The sequence below is a fragment of the Pelmatolapia mariae genome, linkage group LG5 (genome assembly GCF_036321145.2).
Source record: "Pelmatolapia mariae isolate MD_Pm_ZW linkage group LG5, Pm_UMD_F_2, whole genome shotgun sequence".
NCBI classification, from domain to species: domain Eukaryota; kingdom Metazoa; phylum Chordata; class Actinopteri; order Cichliformes; family Cichlidae; genus Pelmatolapia; species Pelmatolapia mariae.
Genome location: NC_086231.1, coordinates 14,275,133 through 14,298,871, shown reverse-complemented (window position 1 = coordinate 14,298,871; position 23,739 = coordinate 14,275,133). Strand labels below are relative to the sequence as shown.

The 23,739-nt window shown below is 38.3% G+C and overlaps 1 protein-coding gene across 3 annotated transcripts in view; it reads left to right on the top strand.

The window, feature by feature from the left end:
* Positions 1 to 19,836, top strand: part of mtss1 (MTSS I-BAR domain containing 1) — a 79,819-nt gene extending 59,983 nt beyond the window's left edge. Inside the window, exons 7-15 of one of the 3 annotated variants that reach the window (XM_063473743.1) lie at positions 9,178 to 9,335; positions 9,438 to 9,545; positions 10,433 to 10,530; positions 11,152 to 11,227; positions 12,139 to 12,315; positions 13,840 to 13,968; positions 16,118 to 16,268; positions 16,767 to 16,793; positions 18,080 to 19,836. In XM_063473743.1, the coding sequence (XP_063329813.1) occupies positions 9,178 to 9,335; positions 9,438 to 9,545; positions 10,433 to 10,530; positions 11,152 to 11,227; positions 12,139 to 12,315; positions 13,840 to 13,968; positions 16,118 to 16,268; positions 16,767 to 16,793; positions 18,080 to 19,182 (2,027 nt within the window). In that variant the 3' untranslated portion in view covers positions 19,183 to 19,836. The remainder of the gene's footprint in view (positions 1 to 9,177; positions 9,336 to 9,437; positions 9,546 to 10,432; positions 10,531 to 11,151; positions 11,228 to 12,138; positions 12,316 to 13,839; positions 13,969 to 16,117; positions 16,269 to 16,766; positions 16,794 to 18,079) is intronic. The other 2 variants (XM_063473745.1, XM_063473744.1) reach the window with 2 other exon arrangements.
* Positions 19,837 to 23,739: the final 3,903 nt, after the last annotated feature.

Genomic DNA, 23,739 nt, shown 5'->3' with positions numbered 1-23,739 from the left:
AAAATGTAGGTACAGAAGAGGGTACATGGCAAGGAAATGAAGAGAGATTAAACAAATCTTGCGTGGTTGATAAACTTAAACATCCTTGTGTTGCTCTGTTAATAGAGGAGGAGAAAGAGGAAGAGAGTGATGGGTTAAAGTCATCATCTCTATGACTCAGCTGTGTTTACTGTGTTTAAAAAAAGATGGATAATGGAAAAATGCATTAAGATGAGGAGAAGTAGAGAGATTTGTAAAGAGAAGACAGTTGAGACAGAAAATGTGACGTGTAAACTCTGGGAATGGAATAAAAAATAAAAGATAAAAGGTGGAAAGAATAACTGATGCCATCAGACACTGGGGATGACAAAGTTCATAGTGAGGAGCAGGAGGAGGAAACAGTATTGTTGCTTTGCTCTAAAAGGCAAGAAAGAGTTAAAAAAAAAAAATCCAGAGTGTAAGAGAATCGAGCAAAGCTTCATGGCTGAAGATGTCGAAGAAGTGAAGAGAAGTATTTGATGGTGGAAAATAGTGAGGACAAAGGAAGAATATAATAAAGATGAGAGGTTGATAGAGCTAGAAAGCAGAGTAAGGTAAAAGGACAGCAAGAACAATGAGGTAAAAGGAGGGAAGTTGATTTAAGAGATTAAGAGCAGGGAGGTTAAATGTCCTCATTTGAATATCCAGACAGTTTTTGCATACAGCTTCTGCTGGTTTCAACCTGCATTGGAGAGTGCTGCAGAAACCTTTGACATCACCTAAAACTGCCTAACCACCTGTCTCACACCAAAGACATCATCGGCATGTGACGCAGATGGTCTAGACTGTTTAATGAGTAAGCTTTTAAAAGCAGCTGAACATCAGCATCAAAATTAGTCATTGTGCTTCAAAAATATTTTGCAGGCATCATTTGGCATTACAAGCTGTTGAAATTGAACAGTCTTCATAAAACTAAATACTTGCCCTCTATATTTTTTTATTTTACTCTTGTGTGCACAGAAAGTCATTTTGGTTATTCCCTGCACCCCTTTTTTTTTTTTTTTTTTTTTTTTACAAAAGCATGGATGTTTTTACACTAGTGTTAGTTCTAGTTAGCTATAATAACCTTGCACTAAATAATGAGAGATGGTATCAATATATGGATATAATTAAAGAGGTCTTTATTGATCTGCTAAGCCTCCAGTACCCAAGAACCAAAACTGAACCCTGGTTAATGGTTGGATTTGCTTTCTCTGAGTGAACAGATCATATTTTGGCTCAAGTCTAATTCCTTGGGTGTGTAGTTGGGTATTTTTTTTTAGGAGTTTATTTCAGATTGTGTTACATTTTTGGTCCATGGAAGATGTAGTGGTGGCTGGGAGGTTTTTGAATTCATACTTGAGCCGAGTTACTGTTGTCACTATGAGGAATTTTTCAAATGAACTCCACTAACAAATGATAATAGCAAAGTTTGATTAGGAGAAATCTTAAACATTAAGTTAAATGACAGTCATGTCCTTTTTTTTATTTTCAATTTTCAGTTTTGTTAGATTTTTAGTTTCTAAAGTCTAACAAAACTGCAAGTGACACAGCAAAGAAATGTTAGTTTTTTAAGTTTGATGTGGAATCTGGTTAACCATATTTTAGACACAATAATTGCATTTAATACAAAGAATAATTCATTTTATAGCTGCCCACAGCTGCTTTTTCCTATTGGGATTCTGTATTTTTTACAATTAGTAAAGTTGTATACAGTAATACGAATATATTCCACATCTGCATTTACCTTTTCACACTTTTGTATTTGTATTTATATTTTTGATCTTTATAGCAGCAGTTTACAGCAACAGTTACATCAATGCACTTAACATATGGGAAGATAAATACCCTACAATATTAGTGAGAAAACCCCAACGGTCACATGATCTTACTTTGAATAAGTAGACACTTCAGAACCAGGCACAGTAAAGGGGGAGTGTTGTGCAACGGCTGGTTTTGGGGGTAAGAGGAAAGATAAAGAAATGGGATCATGGAGCGATGAGGCCAAAATACAAATTATAGGAAAGAGGAGACAAAAGTTAATGACATGCATTAACAGCATATAAACACACGGGCGGTGAAAAGAGTAGTAGTCTGAGCCTATAGCAGCATAACTAAGGGATGGTTCAAGGTCTCCTGATCCAACTTTATCTGTAAATTAAAAGGAAAGTTTGAAGCCTATTTTCAGAAGTAGATAGGGTGTCTGTCTCCTGAAGCCAGACTTGGACCTGGTTCCACAGGAGAGGTGTCTGATAGCTGAAGCTCTGCAACTAGTTCTACTTTGCAAACTCTAAGAACCACAAGCCTGCACTTAGAGAGTTAAGTGCTCCAGAGATAATATGGTACTATAAGATATGATGGGGCCTGATCATTCATTATTTAACCTTGCATTTACTGCAATCGCTGCACCACCACTGTGCATTATATATGTATTCGGGGCCTGATTTAGTCTATTCTTTTGTGTCATTAAGTCTTATTGTTGTACAAAAATAAAAACGCACTATTCAGCCATGCTGTTGCAGTTTACAAAGACAATATTCACTGCAGCTTGTGTGGAAGCAGCTCCACACACTGATAAGTGACCTCTTTCCTCATACTGTTTGACTGACAGATGATTACAGGGAAGTGTAGTCCAGAGGAAAAAGATTCCTCTCATTAACTTCTCAGGTTACATGTGTCTGACTTAAGTAGAATTAATTTAGGTTTAGCTCGGTTAGATTTTGGCTTGCCTGAGGCATTTTAGTTTGTGTGTTATACATTGTTAAGCCATAAAAATCTAGAGATTGAGAAAATTAATGTTAAAATGGCCACAGGAACAAATTCTCAAACGCATTGAGGTAAGCTGGAGCTACATTTGGAAGCATCCATGAGGTGTTTTTACATTATGTCTCCCAGCTGGTGAGAATTAGCTTTGCGTGAACTGTGTTTCACCTTTAACGGCATGAATTTGCAGGATGGAGCTTCTGATGGATGGAGCTTCTGAGTTCAGGTCTTTGTGTTTTTGTTTCTACAAGGCTCCAGCTTGTAGAAGCTGGAGCCTTGCAGAAACAGCAGCCTGTGTGTGTTTCCACAGAGCCTAGAAGTCAGACTAACAGCACACACGGACACTGAGCTTCTGTTAGCAATGTGAAATTATCCTCAGTCTTCTCCATGCTCTCACACACACCTGAGGGAACAGGCTGTGTTTAGGTTGAGCTTAACGTCTGCACAGAGTCTTCAGTGTGTGTGGGTTTGTGTTTGGCTGTGGAAATTGCTTCTCACTGTTTTTCACAGGACTTGCTGTCCCCGTCTCTGTTTTTCCTACTTCTCGCTGTTGAAGTTTGAAAGAGGTTTTGTTTGCACCATGTTTGCTGGAAAAATATTTCAAACTTTATTAAAGAACAGTTTAACAGAAATCTGGTGAACAGATAAGCCCGGGGATCAGTTTGTGGGATTTTGCAGGTGGCTGTGAGCTGTAATATGAGATGTTAGATGGCTGTAATTGTTCATTTGAAACAATCATCTGCTTGCAAGTGATGGAGTTCAGTAAGAAAATATTGCAAATAAAATGTAGTCAGTATGAAAATACTCGCTATATTATATAGCCCAGTGGCACCTATCCTAACTGATAGTGTTTGTTAACTTACCTGCATTTAGGTTCTCAAACTAAAATTCATCTAAGGCTGACAGATAAAAGTGTCAGAGACTATATAGATATAGATATTCTTTGAGGAATATCAAGTTAGAATAAAATGAAGGAAGCTGTGTATGAAACATGAAGGATGCTGCTTTGCAAAACATGATCCTTTGAATTCTTTGAAAACTTCTTTCACCGCCTCTGGGCTTCATTTTTACATCCAGTGGTTGTTTCCACAGTTGGGTGGTCTGCAGGTCAGAACTCTGTTTGTCCTCTCTACCTGTGGGTCTGAACCGCCAGACTCAGACCAGACAACACTGTACCAAACAGTTACACCTACAGACTCTGTTATTCCTCAGTGGCACTTAATTATTCCTGAAGGAAAATCTACGGGAGACTTTCTGTACCACTAAACCTGGTAGTTAGCCTCCCTCTGCTCTCAAAGAGTGTGTTGTGTTGTGCTGAAGCATGTGGAAAGTAGAGGTTAATACAAGTTTCAAGTCTGTGGAGGCAGACTTCCCACTTCAATTTTCAGTGTAGGGGGTTGCCTCTTAATTTGAGGGTATTTAAAGGCTTGAGATCATTGCGTTGTGGGGATGAACCACAGATACTGATTGTGTTGTCACTCTGTACTGAACTTTTAATGCAGCCATTCTGTGACTTCACATATCTCTAGTAGAAATCTAGACTATGGTGGAAAGGTTTTTAAACTGACCCTTTGCCTTTAACAAAGAAATAAATAAATAATCCATCCAGGAGCTTTGGACTGACAAGACTTGCTTCTGAAATTCATTTGGTTACATCTCTGTTCTCTCAGATTCTCCCCCATATCCTTTGAAATGTTTTTGTAACATTCTCCTGCTCCAGTAACAGATTCACAGTTCAGAAATTATCCTTATTGCTTTGGTGACATCAAAACTCTGTTGAAGTGTGTGGAGGAGCAGTTTGCACTGACATTGACTTTCTTTGTGCTCACAGTGGCGACACATGGAGCATGTGTTATAAATGCCATAAAACATTTAAGTCATGTCTTTTACACACCATTTCAGATTGCCTGAAGTGATTTTAGCTTAACTTCAGTTTCAGAATCTTTCTAGTGCAACAAATCGGTCAGATTCTTAAGTGAATCCTGAAAATTATCCTGAAGAATTTGGTCTCAAAAATGTGCTTTGCTTTTTGTTTCTCCACTTGGATGTTTGAACTTCGCAGCAGAATGACGTATGTGCCGGTTTTGACACCAGAAGGCTGTTTTTACGTTTGTCTGCTGAAGGGGGGAAGTTTCTTTGCACTCACCTTAAATGAGTTTAGCACATGTACGTACAAGCAGGTCCAGTGTGCAGCTTACAGAAGTGTGATGTGGAAACTTGTGGGCTCCAGTGGAGAGACGCTGAGAATCTTGCGTGGAAATATCTGTTAGTTATGCAGCTTTGACCTTATACTACAGCCTGTCAGTGTGGCATGAAGACTGTTAGTTTGGAGTGGAAAAGAAAGAAATGAGGGAGCCGATTTGATCACAGTTCACTGAAGAGACAGAGCCTTCTGTCAGCTGGTGGAAAAAAAATATGTTCTTTGACTCAAAGGTGTGTATTCAGGAGTGTTTTGGTTTTTTGGGGGGGGGGTTTTAATGGCAAAAATTACATTTTGATGATTGTCAGTGATGAGTCCATATTCATAAAACAGCCATGAACGTGTGTGCTGGTGCAGGATACAGTTGGCACGATGTAAGCTAGCTGAAAGCTGATGCAGCATTTAAATGGATTGTTTTTTGTATGTAATCTTTATATTGGAACCTCGGAGTGCACCAGACTGATACATAAATTTGGAGAAAAGTTGATGCTTTTTGAGTTGAGGATCCAGGACATTAGGATTTCAGTCTACCAAATACTTGGCATTTAACATAATTCAGCACTTTGTGTGTCATATTTGAATTCAGTTGTTCATATATGAGCCTTTGCTCACTTTATCTCAGTTAATGTGCCCTCTTCGGGTCTAATGGCTGGCGGTGTAAAAGAATAGACTCTGTATCAAAGATTAAGACAAGATGATGCCACCCATTAGTTACCGAAGTTTTGTTGTGAAACTTCAAGCCGACTTTTTTTTTACGGTTGCCATCTTGGTGTTTTCTAATTGAGAAACTAGGGGATACTACACACTCATAAGAGGCCAGCTGCTTTATCTTACTTTGTGACTCAAATGAGGACCATAATGTAAAAAAAATATATAATTTGGTTTTAATAACACTCAAAACCAGCATTTGAGATCAGATTTTCACCTGGAAAGTGTTTCCTAAGTTTATAGAGCAATAGGGTAATTTTGTCATGGACTAACAAAGAGTTGCTCCCTAATGGCCATTAGAAAGGTTTCAGGGTTTAGGCATCAGCTAAGCATAATACCCAGTCTGCTTTACAGGGAGGAATAAGAGCTAAAATGGTGATGACAGAGCTGTAAAATATCATCTTCAAGGCAGATCACTCCTGAGCTGTCCCATGGCTAGCTTTGTGAAGGCTATTATTGTCTAACAAAGACTCGAGGTTGTTGCAGTGGTAAACTGGGTTTCAGGGCTTCTCATGACTCATGTGACAAGCCTGGTATGGTTCACATGCTGGCATAGAGTCCAGTAAACAATGTAGTAAATCAAATCAAAGGAGTCAGAGAAAGGGAAACCAAGTGTCCGTTTCTCTTCCTCAAACTCAAATTCCATCCCACTCTAAAGCACCTCAATTACTCAGAGCCTTTTACTGACACGTTATTGAAGGAATTCTAAGCATGCAAGATGCCTGTTAACCAATGACAAAACGCTCAGTCTTGTTAATCTGAGCTGGGAAATCCTACATTGCCATACTAATTTTCACATTTTAAGCACTTATGTTCAGCGCACACAGAAGGATAAGGTCAGGCAGGGTGTGTGACAAACAGCTGACTGTTTGCGTGTGTGCGTGTGTGATGCGTTTGCATGTGTCTCTTCACTGCTTTTATGTGGTGCTGTTCTACCCTCTGGTGGTAGCATATGGGTAACACAGTGTGAGCCTGTGTGGTTTCCTTCACACACAGTATTGCTCATTATAAGGAAGAGGTGTTGCACTAATGTTGTTTATAAGAACTGTGATACTTGCTTTGGTTAACTGCCTCCACACCATCAATACACCAAAAGCAAATATTTTTAGATTTAACATTAGCTGGTTGTTATATTGTAGTAGAAAGTTGATCAAAAAGTTAAGGATGGATTTGTGTGAAAATTTTTACCACAGATGGCGTGGTGGGAATTTTTTCACTGTTGTGTTATGGGCTCAAAATGTGGTCATAAATATTTTGTACTTGTAAATCAGGATTTGTATGTGTAAAAAGAATTTGTGTGTGTGTAAAAAAGATTTGTATGTGTAAAAAAGATTTGTGTGTGCGTAAAAAAGATTTGTATGTGTAAAAAAGATTTGTGTGTGCGTAAAAAAGATTTGTGTGTGCGTAAAAAAGATTTGTGTGTGCGTAAAAAAGATTTGTGTGTGCGTAAAAAAGATTTGTGTGTGCGTAAAAAAGATTTGTGTGTGCGTAAAAAAGATTTGTGTGTGGACTTAGCCAAAAATCCCCTGCAAGTTACACGTACGAATTTTGACCCTATTTTTCTTCCTTTCATCTGATTGGTCAATGTCATGTCAATCACAAATGTAACAATCCAATCAGAGAACAAATGGGTTTGGCTGTCGGAGGGACGCTTTTTTTGAACTGCAGGTCTTTGAAGGGAATAAATGCCCTTTTACATGCCAACCCAGCGTTTTCCTTCATCACCACGAAGGAAAACAGTCTGTGGTCGTCTGAGTTTGGTGATTTTTGTGTCACAGGTCTATGTGCTTAATACAGGGACTTCCACAGCCTTTTCAACAGCGCTGCGGACCGCGGGGGGCGGGCAGTGTTTTGGAAATGACAGTCTTCATTACAAAGCTTTCTTCCTTATGAATTAGCATACATGTTTTTATTGAACATTTGAAGAACTAGCAAAAAAAAAAACCAAACTCTTGTAGAGGACATAAAGTCAGAGATAGAAACGACAAGGAGCAGGTGCAGCTAGTACAGGTAGAGCTGCTGCAAAAACCCACAGAGCTCAGCAGCCAGCGCAACAAATTCTGGATCCTTTGCTTTTAGTTAGCAGTTAGCATTAGCAGCACATCCTGTGTCCGATGTGAAAGGACTTTTATGCTGCGCACTGTGACTCACAGCAGTGGTCCCGGGTCAGCCCTGACTTTGTGTTAAACTAATCCTAAAGTAATGATGGTATTTCTAACCACTGACATACCACAACTTTATCCTTTCAACAGCTGCTGAAAGTTAGCGGACCTAGCTGCTATCGGATATTTATATAGAGATCCTCCAGCTTCAAACTGTATTACCCTTCAAGGACCTGCATTTCAAAAAAGTGCCCCTCCGACAGCCAAACCCATCTGTTCTCTGATTGGATTATTACATTTGTGATTGACATGACATTGACCAATCAGATGAAAGGAAGAAAAATAGGGTCAAAATTCGTACGTGTAACTTGCAGGGGTAACTTGCAGTCCACACACAAATCTTTTTTACGCACACACAAATCTTTTTTACGCACACACAAATCTTTTTTACGCACACACAAATCTTTTTTACACATACAAATCTTTTTTACACACACACAAATCTTTTTACACATACAAATCTTTTTTACACACACACAAATTCTTTTTACACATACAAATCCTGATTTACAAGTACAAAACTGATTTACAAGTACAAAATATTTATGACCACATTTTGAGCCCATATTGTGTAATCAAGCATCAGGACATTTGCATAATATCCTCACTTTTCGAAAAACAAATTAACGCCGAATCAAATTAAAATTAAACAGTGGGAAACATTGTGGTGATAATGTAATTAACTGCAGACTCACAGCTTTCATTTGATGGGTTCTACACAAAATAAATGTATATACTGTTACAAAATTACAGATGGTTTTTAAACATAGCATTTTTCACAGGTTCAAAAGTGTTTGGAAAACTAAAATGATGCCTATCATTCATTTGCACGAATTTCTATGTAAAGTTTCTGTGTGGTTTCCTCCACACACAGCTGTTTCATTCCTTGGGATTCTTTTTGAGATCTTTACTGCAGCTGCCTTCTGTTTCTGCTTGTTTGTGGTCATTTTATCCTCAGTTTTTCCTTCCTGCAGTGAAAAACATTTTTTAGATGAGCTGAAGTGGAGAAGTCAATTTCTTTGCCTTAAGGATTTCTTGAGTTGCGTTTGCTGTACGTTTAGAGCCATCATCCATCTGTACGATGGCTCTATCATGAGCCTTTTCTTCTACATACTCTTGTCCTCTCATCATTTTGCTATGAGTTAATCTTTCTTTCATCTATCCAGAGTCTTGTTCCAGGAGTGTGTGTGTGTGTGTGTGTGTGTGTGTGTGTGTATGTAATACTGGTGATTTGTATCATGAAGCTAAAATATCAGAATTGCTTTGGACTACAGACATTTCTGCTGTCTCCATATATTTCTATCATCTGGACCGGTCTACCATCAGTTCCTCCTGTTTGTGTTTTAGGGAAGGATGAAGCTCGGGGACAATTGGACAACGCGCTGCAGGACGTCAATGTGCGTTATGCTGTGCTGGAGGACACCGAGAAGCGAGCTGTGTGCAGAGCACTGATAGAAGAAAGAGCTCGATACTGTAGTTTTGTCAGCATGCTGAAGCCTGTGCTGGTCAGTTGTGTGTGTGTCTGTGTGTGAAAGAGGGATACAGAACAAGACTTTTTCAGACTTTTCTAACCTGGCAAAGTAAAATAAAAGGAGCTTGTCTTGTAGGACCATGAGATCAACATGCTGGGTGAGGTGACACACCTGCAGACCATTCTGGAAGATCTGACAAACTTGACAGCTGAACCCAATAAACTTCCACCAGCCAGCGAGCAGGTACCTTAACCACCTTCTCCATCTTTACTTAGTGATCTTTCAGTTTTCCTCTAGCACCCTCTGTAGGCCTAATATTACTTTTTTAGTGCTATTACTCTGTTTTCCCCAGATTTGTATTCTCTGTGGTGGGAGACTCTCATCCACAAATATTTTAATTGCCAAGTGCTGTGACAAGTTGACAGTAGCTCTTGTTCTGCAACCTTGGTGAACTTAATGTTGCAGCACACAGATCAGTTTTTGCAACAGGTTATGATTTGTGGCTCTTCACCTTACTGCAGATCAAAGCAATTCAACACATGGAGGTGGGGCTTCTCTAAAGAAGTAGCCCAGCACGACAAATCATTTAATCAGCAGGTCCTTGTCATTTAATTAAAAAAACAAAAAACGAATTTGTATTAAAAAAATACTAATATTCCTTTTTTTCCCCTTGAATGAAAACGATTAAAAGAACCTTAAATTTCAACATAAGAGTGAAGACACTGTTTTCTCTGACAGATTATAAAAACACATTAGCAATTTCAAGGCAGATGATGTTTTGTTTTTTTATTTTGTCTTGTTATTTTCAGCAAATGTCAGAAAAAGACTACGACCAACAGTGATTGGTCCCTCTGAAAGTGCTGTGTATGTATGCAAAGCATGGTTTATCTGCGGAGGCCCATCTTTGTCCAAAAAACTACACACTGTAGTTTATTTTGACCCACACTTTCATTGACTAACTTGGTTCTGGTAATACCCACTGGAGTTGCAAATGTGTATTAATCCACCACTGAATATAGTTCCAGCTTCAGCACTTCCTGTATTTCTGAGCTTTATGCCTTCAGTAGAAACATCCCAACTTTGGAAAATAAAAGGAAAAACACCACAGCTGTCTTTTGTGTGTATTACAGGTGATCCTGGACCTTAAAGGTTCTGATTTCAACTACACCTATCAGACACCTCCAGCTTCTCCCAGTAACACTCTCTCCAGGAAGAGCAGCATCAGCAGGTGGGTTACACACCAAAGCTGATATCAGTTTACAACATACAGTATTTCATATCACTTCATTTCACATTCTAATAATATCAGTGTGCAGTGCTGGTTTCTTTTCATTTTGATGTTTTGTCACCGTGTTTGGAACTTTACTGTGTGTACTGCACTATATTTAAAAATCACATCTTAAACTTTGTTTCCGTGCAAGTTGATGCAAGTCAAAGTTAAATCCAGGCTTAGACTACATATTTTTCTGAGTTGTGATTATCAAAGTGTCAGATTGGACAGTTACAGTCATAAAGTCGTGCCTTTTTATGACTGACGCACATGAGAGTGTGCACGTTCTGCAGAGGTGATAACTCGAGATGTCCAGGATGAGAGTATAAACAGAAAATCACAACAAAGCGTGTTATATTACTGGCTTTCGGCTCCATTTCAAACTTTCACTGAGCTTATACCAGCAACTTCATTCCTCTTTCACTTTGTTGTGTTTTGCAGTGTTTATGGCTTTTAATTCTAAAATAAGTTCTTTATTATGTGATTTTCACATTCCAGACAGTCGCTGCTTTTTTTTCTTTCTTTTTTTGTTCTGTTTGCTTGCCTTCATTTCTTAGTTTTTGTGTCTTTGCCTCATAGCTACCAGTCAGGATCAGTGAGACATGTTCCCTCTTTGGACTCTATCAGCTGTGCTGTGGATGGACTACACATGCAGGTAACACACTTTTTACCTTTGTTACAACAATTTTATTTCTGTTGTTCTCAAAAATACTGTTAAGAATACATTTTACACTATGTGGCCAAAAGTACATGGTCATCCCTTTTCACACACTCCTGTGTCTTTTAGCTCATTTTTTTATTTCCAGGACAGTAATGGTAAATCTTTATTATATAATTGTAGAAAGCAACTTCCTTCTAATTCAGATGAACTTATGTGTCTGCACTGCATCTATACTGTGCTTGCTAACGTTAACAGAGAATCACTTCATCCTCTTGTCCAAATATTTTAACATTTGGCTAAAAAAGGTGTATATATGTAAAATGGCAGCACCAAAAATGCTATACTGACACTTCAAAATGCAAAATATAGCTGACGGCACGGTGGTTATGTCCATCTTTCTTAAATAGCTTATGGCCGACGCTTCCAAAGTGCATTTGTGCCTGACAGTTGTGTGTGTGCGCTCAGCTTTAGGCTAGATCCCCCAACCTCATTGTTGGACTTTAAAACCTTTTTGGCTGAATGGGAACAAATGTGGGCAAATGTTAGCAGCAGATTAATGCCCGGAAATCACAAGTGTAGCATTTGGGGGTGTCCATATATTTCTAGCCATATACTGTACATCAGTGATATTAAGATACTCTTATTTCATTCAAACTTATATACTTTATAGTTTTAAATCAAATTTCCGCAATAAATAAAGCAAATTCTGGTCAAATATTTTCAATATCTTTAAAGGTGCATTTCACTTAAATATACCATTCCTGCAATGCTGTACACTCCACATTCTTCAGGCTTCATCCACATTTTAAAATGACACTGTCAGCTTTAAGGATCTTCAAAATAAAAGCTTGTAACAGTAACAACAAAAACAAACACATGCCACTCTAACCCTTTCCTGTGTGTAGCGCTGCTCCTCCCCCTATCTGCTCACCGGCTGCGATGAAAACGGTCGATCTCTCAGCGAAGGGAACTCCCCCTCTCGCCTCGGCCGTCACGGCAGCCGTGGTCGCTATGGTTACGCAGCTGGCTATGGCCACCGCCCCGCTCAGAGTCGCCGCTTTAGCCGCAGGGATTTGAAAACTGTGAGGAAAAAACTATATAACTATTACATTCCTCCCGACCACCCGAGTGCCGTCCTGTGATTTTGACCCTTTTGTCTTCCATTGGTGTGAATCTGGTTTCAATGTCACATTGGCTCCAGCTATTTTACCTCTTTTGTTTTTTTAATTCCACATTTTTTCATCAGCTCACACCTTCAGTTTCACCTTTAATTGTCTTCGGTCTCCTCCACTCTGTGTCCCAGGATGGACCTCATATCTCAAATCCATTTTGTTGTAATTTTAGACGTAATTCTTGATCCCATTCCATAAAAAATGTTTCTGAGCCTTCACAAGTACAGTTCTAGGTACTCTGTAATTGTGTGAGTATTTTCAGTATTTGTTTATTTATCAGTGTCTTTTCTTTTTTTCATTCTCTTTAAAAGTGGTTTTGTGTCAACTTTTTTTATGCTTATGTTTCAGATTTATGTGTTACAGTTAAGTACTGTACTAATATTCAATTAAAAAAACCCTTACTTTTCTTGATAGCTTTTAGACTCAAAATGACACTTCTTTAGAGTTTTGTTTTTTTAAGGTCAAGCTCTCAGGAGCACAAAAAAGGTCCCTTCCCTGACTGCTTTCTCTAAGCCAGGAGTTTAGCTGGAAATGCTGTGGTCATTTTAGCTTAGTTGATGTTGGATTTTTGGATTAGGAATTCTAAAAAACTGCCCATAATATATTTTTGATATATGGTCACCTGGACATTTAAAAGATTCATAACATCCCACTCCTTATTTTCAGTAGCAGTGAATGTAATAATTTGTTTTATTTAAAAAAAAAAAAAAAATCACACCCGTCCACTAATGACTTTACACAAAGCCAAACGTGACATATTTATTTTACTTTTTTCCTTGTTAACACTGTTATTTAATAAATAACACGATTGCTTCATCCCACCTCAAAAGCAAGCCTTCTCCTTATCTTAAGTACCTGTTATGTGTCTCCCGCCGCCAAGACGCCCTTTCTGTTCTTGAATTTTGGTGTAACACCCTTTTAAACTGGTGTCATTATTGCTGTCAGTGGTGTCTTGTCAGTCGTCCTATAATAAAAATGTAAGTTTATGTTTTAAATTGAGCAAAATTATCTCAAAATTATGTGAGGAAGAACAAAATCATTAAGGGTTCATGTTGCTGTTGAATGAGGAACTTTTATTGATCTTTTTAAAATGACAAAGAAGTATTTTCTATGTGATGTTTCTCTCAGTAAATCGCTGGCTGAACTGCTAACATGTCGTGTTGATGGTCTAACATCAGCAGCCATTATGCAAGTCTGATATATAGAAAATAGAGCTTGTTTCTTACACATCTGATTAAAACTGATGGCTGTGCTGACATAGATGTAAGTTACAAGCTTTTATTACAAATGTATATTCTGTCAATTTCTTTCCACCAGAGACTTTTATGATGGCTGAACAGAACTATACTCTCTGTACTCTGTGCGGTTGATTTGTGATTCTACATTTAATGATTTGTACCTTTGATCCGCTCTGACTTGGTTTCTTAATGACAGGATTCAGTTGGCTCCACCAATCAGCTGGCCTCTGGGGGAACTGGAGGGGCGGAGAACGGCCTCTTGGCCCCTCCACACAATGCCTACATACATGGAGAGCGAGCTCGCGCCATGTCTGCATCTGGAAAGGTAAAACCCACAGAAAGCATATTTGGATTCTGGTGATTGTTCTTGTAAAATCTCATCTGTATCTTTCAGTCTACATGAAACTAACTGAAACAGTATGTGTGTGCTGTCTAAAATAATTTAAAAAACAACAAACAAACAAACTGTGTTTGCTTGGAAAGCATAAGGAAGGAATTGATGCCATCTTTATTGAGACTGGAAGGGTTGTTTGTGTATTATAATGTAAACCTGTAATACTCACAACACAAATGTTAAAACAAAAACCCAAAATATTAAACATTTTTAAACATCAAAGCTGTAGCAACAAACAAACAACACTAAAGTAAAAAACTAATAAAAAGCTAAATAGAAATTAAAAGAAAAATACGAAACAATACATGCCTGTATTGAAATTTCTGTTTAAATAAAACAACAAAAACAACAAAAAACGCACAAACTAATAACAGCTGGATTAAAATGAGAAAAACCACTGTGGAAATTGCTGAAATGAAAGGGAATTGTTAAGAAAAAATTTACGAGAACGAATTAAAAATCAAAACTAATGATAAATATTAAAGTAAAATAATACTGGACTAAACATTCCTGAAGACACGAGTTTATTTTATGTTTATATTTTTTGTTTATTGATACAGTTAATGAACTAAGAAAAACTGTTTATTAAAACAAAACATAATAAATAAAAGTCAGAAAATGCATGCAAGTGTAGTTTCAATGGTATATTATAGAGTTCAAAAACAGAGCGGAATTGGATCTTTAAACAACCAAATCATCCACCAGAGGGCAGCAGGAGATCAGAGGACTAAAATGATCTACACTCCTAATCTTATGTCGGCTCCTCTTCTCTTTTGTTTCTTTCTACTGTTATCAGTACCTTGTCTGTTTTGCTTTCCTCCTTTTCTTTGTTCTTCCATGTTCTTGCTTCCTGCTTTCAAGGAGTGACAGGAAGAACCAGGAGGTGCTTTTATGGCACTACACTGTGACAGTTTAAGTGCTTCGGGGAAAAAAGAGAAGTTCTTTGTATTTCATCTGTGTGAAATTGTCACAGTTGATGTTCTCAGCCAGGATACAGATCCTTGTGGTGAACTGGTGTTTTTGGTGCTAAACAGGCTCTAAAAGGTGGTTGGTGGTTCTTGTGCAAACATCCTGTGGTTAAACGCACAGGTGATGTTCTGAGTCTGACAGTCATGAAGTTAAAACTACAAAGATGACATTCTGGCTTCCAGCCTGGATCCCAGCCTGAGAGCGGGCTGCTTCTGTGGTTTTTCTCCAAAGCAAAAATAAAAAAATAAAAAAACTTGTTCCAAATACTCAAATTACATTCATCACTAATTGACTTTATGAATTAAAAGACACCTGAAGTTATTTTACCTGGAGCCCTGAACATGCAGGCATATTGATAACCCAGCAGGAGGCAGAGAGGACGAGCATAGATTATTAAAAAGTCTCAAAACTAACAAAATTGTGAGCCAGTTTGTTAGCTTTGTTTGTTAACTAGGTTGATCATATGCAAAAGCTCTTTTACAGGGATTTTCCTCCATAGAGGAATTTTTGGTGTCTCAAGTTGTTTTGGCTGGAAATAATGAAAACATTTACAGAATGTTAACACTTTAAAAAATAAAACGTTAAATAAAAGTTATTTTTATTTTATTTTTTTAATCCTGTCCTCTCTGGCAGCTTTTGCAATCATAATTATGATCTAAATGCACTGCCTTTACTATATTGTGCTTATTTAGCTCATCACAATCCCGAAGGCCGATTATGAGCCAAGAAAACCCTTTTCTGTCCTGGTTCCCGCCTCTCCTATTTCTGCTATTGAATTTTATTTTTATAGCACTTTTCAATCCAAGGTAGTTTATTATAAAAAAAATAAATAAAAATAAAAGGGTTGCTAAAAATTAATGCTGAATACGTTTACAATATTTACATAAAATAACACAAGCACCCCTGTCCTCCAACCACACTTTCAAAGCCTTGACAAAAAAGTTTTGCTGATGTCACTTTGGAGATTATTCCAGCTTGTTGGCACAGTGACAGAAGCTTTGACCGCTGGATGGTCAACAGTGAATTTGAAGCATGATCTTGAGGGAGTATATAGATATTTCGTTAGTTGAAAAGTTGTAACCTCATCAGTCTCCTTCTGTCACTCCTTTAGCCCTGCTTGGCCCAGGATCAGCTGGCATTGTCACTGGGTGCGTTGAATTCTGACGCCCCGAGAAGCAGCAGAGATTCTCTGCACTGTTCCAGCGGCTATAGCACCCAAACCACCACCCCGTCCTGCTCCGAGGACACTATACACACCCACAGTGAGTACATTAAAGCACAGCACTTCTTTTTATTTATACTAAACACAGCTCACTGTGCTGTTACGATTTTTTTTGTTGCTGTTGTTTTTGTCCTAGAGATCATAGAAAATCTAATTGAGCTCTTGATTAAATGCTCTTTGAACCAACTATGTGGCCGAGACGAACAACATGTGATCCAAATACAAACTAAAGTGGCAGCAGCACCGCCAACAATAAAACAATTAGATGTTGTGTTTATTAGGAAAATGGAAACACTCTCTCACGGAGCCCTAACCTTGGTGTGAATTGCTGCTTGTCTGGCTGAATTTCTCAGATTTACCGTCTTGTGGGTGTCATTTCTGATTTCTGACAGTGAAACTGACTCTCTTGACCTGCCTGCTGTTCACTTGTTTCTTCTGTGCTTTTCTGGTGTGTCAGCTCATCTTTACTACTTTTCCTGTTGTATTTCTTTGAGTAGTTTTGTGTTTTCTTGGTTAAACTGCCTTCCTTCTCTTCCAGCTGTAAAGAGAGATCCTCCTATCTATGGTAGGTCTCTGACTGCCTGTATATTTGCCTGCCTGTATGTCTGCTTATGTCACGTCCAACATACCATTAAATCTACTTTTGGTTCATCTATTAAAGATCTTACATCAGCTGAAAGAGCACTGTTTATTTAAAAGAAGCAATAAACGTTGTCCTCATTTTCAAATATTAGAATCTTTTTGGCAACGATAAAATTATTAATTTTGGTGCCTGTCAGGGCACTTGTATGGCCAATTTTAATAACCTAATCATTAGTGGCTGCAGTTTCCTCCTGTTATCTCAGTTATCACGCACAAGGAAAATAAAGTCTCTCTTCTCAGTTTTACAGTGTTAGTGTTACAAAACATAAGCATTTTCTAGGCTTCAGGACTGCGATTTTAAACATCAGCAAATTATCGAAGATTCACTTGTGAAGCATGGGGCCTAGGAGGCAACACTTCTCTGGATAGTCACTTCTTGCTTACCCAGCAGATCCTTTAAAATAAATAAATAGATAAATAAAGCTTCTTTTGTATCAAAGTATAAAGTGATGTAAAAATTGGGTAAATCTTGTGACACTGCTGTGAGGGCATCAGGCGGACAAGCTGACATTGTTTATTTTACCCATTAAATTAATTAATGCATTTTTGGATACAGCGTTAATCCAGGTATGGAATTTATTTATTTATATTTTTTTAGCTTAGTCACCCAGCCTATAGGAGACTGAGGTTTCTCCCATCACACTTGCTTGCAAAGAGAAGACATTAATTACTCACATTTCATATTTCTGGTGTTGATGCTGGCAGATGAGAACCTGCCAGGCGCATTTAAATTACGTAGTCCCTTTTTTACTTCATTTTGGAACCCAAAATAAACAGAACATTAGAAACAAATTCAGCTGCTTTGTCTGTACTCTGTAATTTACTTCCTCCTGTGTGTGTCTGTGTGTGTGTTTGACCTTTTCAAATTTAATGTCGTTGCCATGAATTGACGTCTGTTTTTAACCTTATTATTTGGAACGTTATACTGGAGTTTTGCATGCATTTTAAAAGTAATTGGGTTGCATGTTGCCCTGTTTTTGTTTGATAAGAGTTTCCACAATGATGCATCCCCTAATTGTTCATTCACAAACATGACAGTGAGTCACTGATGTGATTATGTGCTCCTGCTGCTTCTGTTGTTTGTCTGTCAGGTGAGCAGATGAGAGCCCTTTACAAAAAAAAATGTCACTGAGATAATCCAGAGGTAATGAAAGGTCTGCCTGAAAGCAGAGCAACTAACATTTTAACATTCTCTCTCCATCTCTGCAGTCGACTATGAGTCCATCTCTCTCCACGGAGACACTGACTCTATCTCCTTACATCACCTCTCCCACGGCAACAGCCAGTCAGATTTTGACAAGTCATCGACCATCCCGAGAAACTCCGACCTCAGATTCCAGTACCGGGAGTTCATCCACTCCAAGCGTCCTGCCTCTACTGTCAGCCTATTGGCTGAGTCCGACTTGAGTGGTGGGTCTAACCGCCAGATGCCTTCCCACACGGCAACCATCAGGCGCAAACCTTCATCTAAGCCGCCTTATCGCAGAGGAACAATCAGTGGTGGGGTTCCCATCCCCATCTCCACCCCGCAGGTTCCACTCAAAGCCGTCGGCGGAACCAGCGGAAGCGATGAGAATGTTTTCAAAGTGCCCTCTTCTGTAGGTTTAGGTCACAGTAAACTCTGCACCTCCACCCAGAGTCTTAGTGCTTTACCACCCTCCTCCTCCCCATACTACCAGATTGTCCCAGGACAGATGCCCATCCCAGTGCCCGTACCCACTGTTCCTTCGCTGCCATCTGAGGGAGGGAACAGTGTCAAACAACAGCAACAGAGGCAATACAGTCAACCACAGCAACAGCACAACCAGCAATTCCAGATTCAACAGTTCCAGCAACAGCAACAGATTCAGCAGCAACAGTTCCAGCAGCAGCAACAGATTCAGCAGCAACAGTTCCAGCAATGGCAGCAGCAGCAACAGATTCAGCAGCAACAGTTTCAACATCAGCAGCTACTGCAGTTCCAACAGCCCCAGATTCAGCAAGCCCAGCAGCTGCAGCATCAGCATGATCAGTATCAGCTGCAGTTGAACCAGCAGCAGAAACAGAAGCTGTTCCAGCAGCAGCAACAGCAGCACCAGGCCTACACTACTCAGGCAGAGCCCTCTGGTGTGCCCAACAACATCAACTACCAGCCCCAGGCTCCTCCACCCACCAGCCAGGACCAAAACCCTGAGCAGGTCACCCAAGAAGAAGAAGAAGATGGAGGAGGCAGCAGAAACATGTTGACCCTTATTAGAGGAGTAAAGCTCAGAAGGACCATCACCAATGATCGCTCTGCCCCTCTCCTACCCCCTCCAACCAATCACAAATGAGGCTGACCAGCAGATTTTTATTTCTCTGCTAAACTGTTAAGTTTAGTTTGGTTTCTGAAGAGATATCAGAGTGTGTCAGCACAGAGAAAACTCAAACACACTTTGAAAGTGTCGACAGATTGATTTTTTTCGCTGGAACTCAACATTGCTTGTTTTATTTTATAAATTTACTTGATTGCCCTTTTAAATTTATGTTTTAAGCATTTTTGAGACTTTTCTGTTGTTGCAGTGACCGTCTTTTTGCCTTTTTTTTCATGCATTTTGATTGTGGATAAAGTTTTTGTGTGACTCAGTCTTACAGAAAGAACTTTTGATTTGATTATTTTAGTTGGTACTCACTTCCTGGTCAGAAAATGTAATTAGGCAGAACAGGAAGCTGTTAGCGTCTTCGGCCTGGCTGTGTTTGATTTGCTTTCTGCCTAGTCTCCCAGGATGGTGGGGTTTATCAGTAGTTCGGTGGACTCACAGTGGTTGAACCATGATCGTGGAGTTTCGAATTTACTGACTCGGGGTCAGTGGTTGTCTGGTGTATTTGATCTGAGTATTTAGTTGGTTTCTGGTCATCTCAAAGAGCCAAATGCTAACACTCGTGACTCTGCATCTGGCTTTAGATTTAAATAAGGTAGAACAAGAAAGAGTTTGAGGACACAAGGACTGGGTTTGAGATATATATATATATATATATATATATATATATATATATTTTAAGTGGCACATGGTCTGAGGTTACTTGGTTGCTCTTACCTTAGATTGGAGATTTGTGCCACTCCTGGGACTCCAAATGTTCCCTCTGAACGTGAGAGTTTGTGGAATACAATGAAAAATGTTACTGTGGGGAAAAACTCTGGTTTGCTGTGTAAATAAGCATCAAATTTTTTAGAGCAAAAATCACAAATAGACAGCGGTTTGTTGGCAACTTTATGAGGCAACACTGATGTTTCAGAAGAAGCGGCTTGACAAATGTGGGTTGCATTTTTGCTAAACATAGCTGGCTATGATGAGCTGAACAAAACTACCACAGGGGACTGATGGTTTGAAAGTACTTTATAAGGTAAACGCTGCCATGTTTCAAGACTTAAGTGAACCCCCTGAGACCACAGAATGAGAAGTCTTTAGATTTATTTACACAGACATTTGCATCAACAAGAATGCTTTAAACATCATTTAAACATCAACATCATCAACAAGATATTATATGAATACCAAGAAATAATGTTTTGGTATTTCTTGTTACTTGGTGACCAACATATACATTCATCCAAAACAACTTTTAAGTAATTGTTTGTAGCTCTCTTTATTTCCACTGTTATTGGAACCCTCAGGACCTCTGCATCGGTTTATTCTGGTGTCTTCTGTAAATGCATGACTGAATCTGGGTGGTTTGAAGGTCATGTCAAAAACTTTGGCTGTTTTTTGTGAACCACCTACTTTAACATAACTGCAAAGTTTCCCAGCCGCACGAGGCAATGTAGAGTGATAATTCATGTTATGTGGTTTTGAAGTCCACTTGATGAATGTGCATATCCTGGTTACAATATTTTAAGGGGTACTCCTTGTTGTTGTTCCCCTGTATAGTCATAGGACATCAGTGATGCGGATTTAAGCACAACTAACATGTTGGCACGAGGAACATTGAATAATACAGTTTTATTCACCGGTAGTAAAAGTTATGCTGAAGTTATGTTTGAGGGGCATCAGGAGCAGATGTAACTTGACAATTATTTCGATTTTTAAAAACGGTTATATTATTATATAAAATGTGAGAAAACCATAAAAAATGTCTGTCGTTTTTCTAAATTACTCAGATTATATTAAACTAAGTTATTTTTTCAGCTCTAGTTACAGGTTTAAAAGCAGTTTTTGAGTATCAACAAAGACCTTGTGATTTTTCCATATTGACTATTGGAAAATTCAGAAGCTACTTATAGCACTATGCTTTTATCATTTAGACACAAACATTTTTCAAATTAGATTCTATAAACAAAGGATCTGCTATATTCAGTGAAGTTTAGGTTTTGCTTGAAGTTTTAAATTCAACTCCACCCACTGAAAAATCTCTGAAACATTCGTTTTAGCTGATTTACTGTAATTGACTTGGATAAAATGCTGCTGAGGCTCAAACTGTCGTAACTTTAAATTAAACATTTTTTCTACAGAGTTTGGTTGGACTGAAATAGCTGGTTCTATTTTTGATCTTTGTTCCAGTTTGGTAAAATGTTTACCTCTGCTAATCATGACCTTATAAATCTTAAAAATCTCTTTATTTTATATTTTATTCCCTGTTTTGTTTTTTTTTGTTTTTTTAGTTTATAGTCCTTTAAGTCACACCTCAGATGTTTTCAGTAATTAAACAGGAGTTTTGTCTTCTGATGCACTTCAGTCTAAGGCCATGAGAAATTGGGGGCGCTCACTTCCTGTGCTTGAACCAGAAAAATATAGCATCAAGTGCAGTTAATAAAAGTTGACTAAAGAAATAATTTGTAGCTTAGCATATTTTACCATGGCAGCCTCATTACTTGGGTGTTTCCTGCTAATACAGCTGCTAAACCGATGTGTTGCTTCTAAAAGTTGCCCATCTTCTTGATTTGTGAGCTGTTAGCATGTTGGACTCGGATTGCCCTCAGTTAAAGATTTGGTGAATTTGAGTGGTTAAAATAATTTTTGTTGGAGCAACAGCTGATTACTTTTATAATAATTTAATGTGGTAGTTCTTCTTTTGATTAATCCAACAATAATTAGGTTTATAAAAGATCAGAAAATGGCACAGAACAGTCAAATGTCCAAAATCCATAAGTAACCAAATTACAATCTTAGAAATCAAAGAAAAGGTTTTTTTGTTTTTTGTTTTTTTTTTGGGGGGGGGGGGTCTTTTTTTTTTTTTTTTTAAATGATTGATTAATGGATTATTAATTTTTCCACATTGTTTTAATTCTTAGCTCGAAATTTTACATTCTAACAAAATTTTATCTCTGATTCTTAAAACTTAAAATTTTGGTTTAAAATTTATGTGAAACATGGACGTAGCTTCTATGTTTAAGTGAATACCTGCATTCTCGCTAACAGCCAACAGGGGGGACAAATGTTGTTAGAAAAAAAAGTCTGTGGACAAACAACCATACTTCTTACTTATCTGTGATCTCGCTTTCCTGATGAGTTGTTGGGCTCTGTCACTGCTTTGAATACAACGTTATTTTCATTTTAATTGTTCTCCTAATTAGTCTCATAAAGCAAAGTGAGGTTTAGTTTAAGCTGTGCAGTGTTTCTGGGATTCTCAGATTGCCCCCTTGCTCGTGCCAGCAGTGGGTGATTTCAGAGGCTACATCCATCTTTTATGTACAGTCTGTGCCTATTGGTCAGAAAATTATAACATGATAGCAATTATGATACTTTCTACCAAAATTGTACCTGAAACTGCTGAGACGACATTAAAGCAGGAAAATTTAAGTTAATTCAACTGGTAAATTTTTTATTTTGGTTCGTAGCTCCTAATTTCTTTGGTGCGAGGAGCTCTGGGCCTCAGTATTTCTAAAGTTCTACTTTGAAGCTGCCTGTGAGAGACCTGCTGCATGCTGGGAAATGCAGTCTGCTCTGTGGTCAGCTGGTCCTGGTCAGTTCCCGGAGAGACTTTTGTGTATTTTAGGACTTCCTGCAGCTTCATTCTGATTCGTCTTTAAGCCTCTCTTTTTGATTGGACCCAATGAGCCCCACAGCAGTTGTGTATGTATATATTAGTGCTTCTATTCCTGGGAGAGATCTAAGTCTATAAATCTATATAAAGATGTACGTATACGTATCCTGATTGTACTTTTATTTTGTTGATTTATTATTGATCTGATGACGTGGTTGGATCTGACGCTGCCGGTGATCGTCGCTCATCATATTTGTTTTTTTTGTAGAAAAGCTTTAAAGGAGGAAACCCAGTGAACTTTCAGGTCTTTGAGGATCTGATACCTGATTGGACATCAGACTGTTAAGCAAAAGGACTGAAAGGACATCTAGATGATATAAACCAAGAGAATGTAGACATGTTCTGTTTTTCATCTTTTGACGCTCGCTGTGGGATCAATAATAATAATAATAATAATAATGCTGATGCTGATTGGTTCTGGTATTTTTTTTGTCTGTGTTCTGTTTACTGTACTCTTTACACCTGTAACAGTATAAATTTACTGTAGGAGTTTTCTGTTTCTATAAAAAGTTCAATATGCAGAAAACTGAAGGACTGCTGACAGCTATTCATAGAGCTGAAACTCCCAAAAATAAGCAGTTCTGATAACTTTGGTCAAACACTGCAAGTAAACATTCATCTTTTGCTTTTGTCTTTATTTTTGTTGTATTGCAGCTACTTTATCATTTACAGTACCAGCCAGCACCTCCTCTAACTGAAGTGTTCTCACATGATCTCTGGGGTGTGATTTAGGCATGTGTGGGGCACAAATACAAAATCCTCTCCACGGAGTACAGCGAACACACTTAACAGTGTCCTCAAAAGGGACCTTTTACGCTGTTCCTTATTTTATGCCATTTATATATTCTGTTAGTGGGATGGATGTTCAT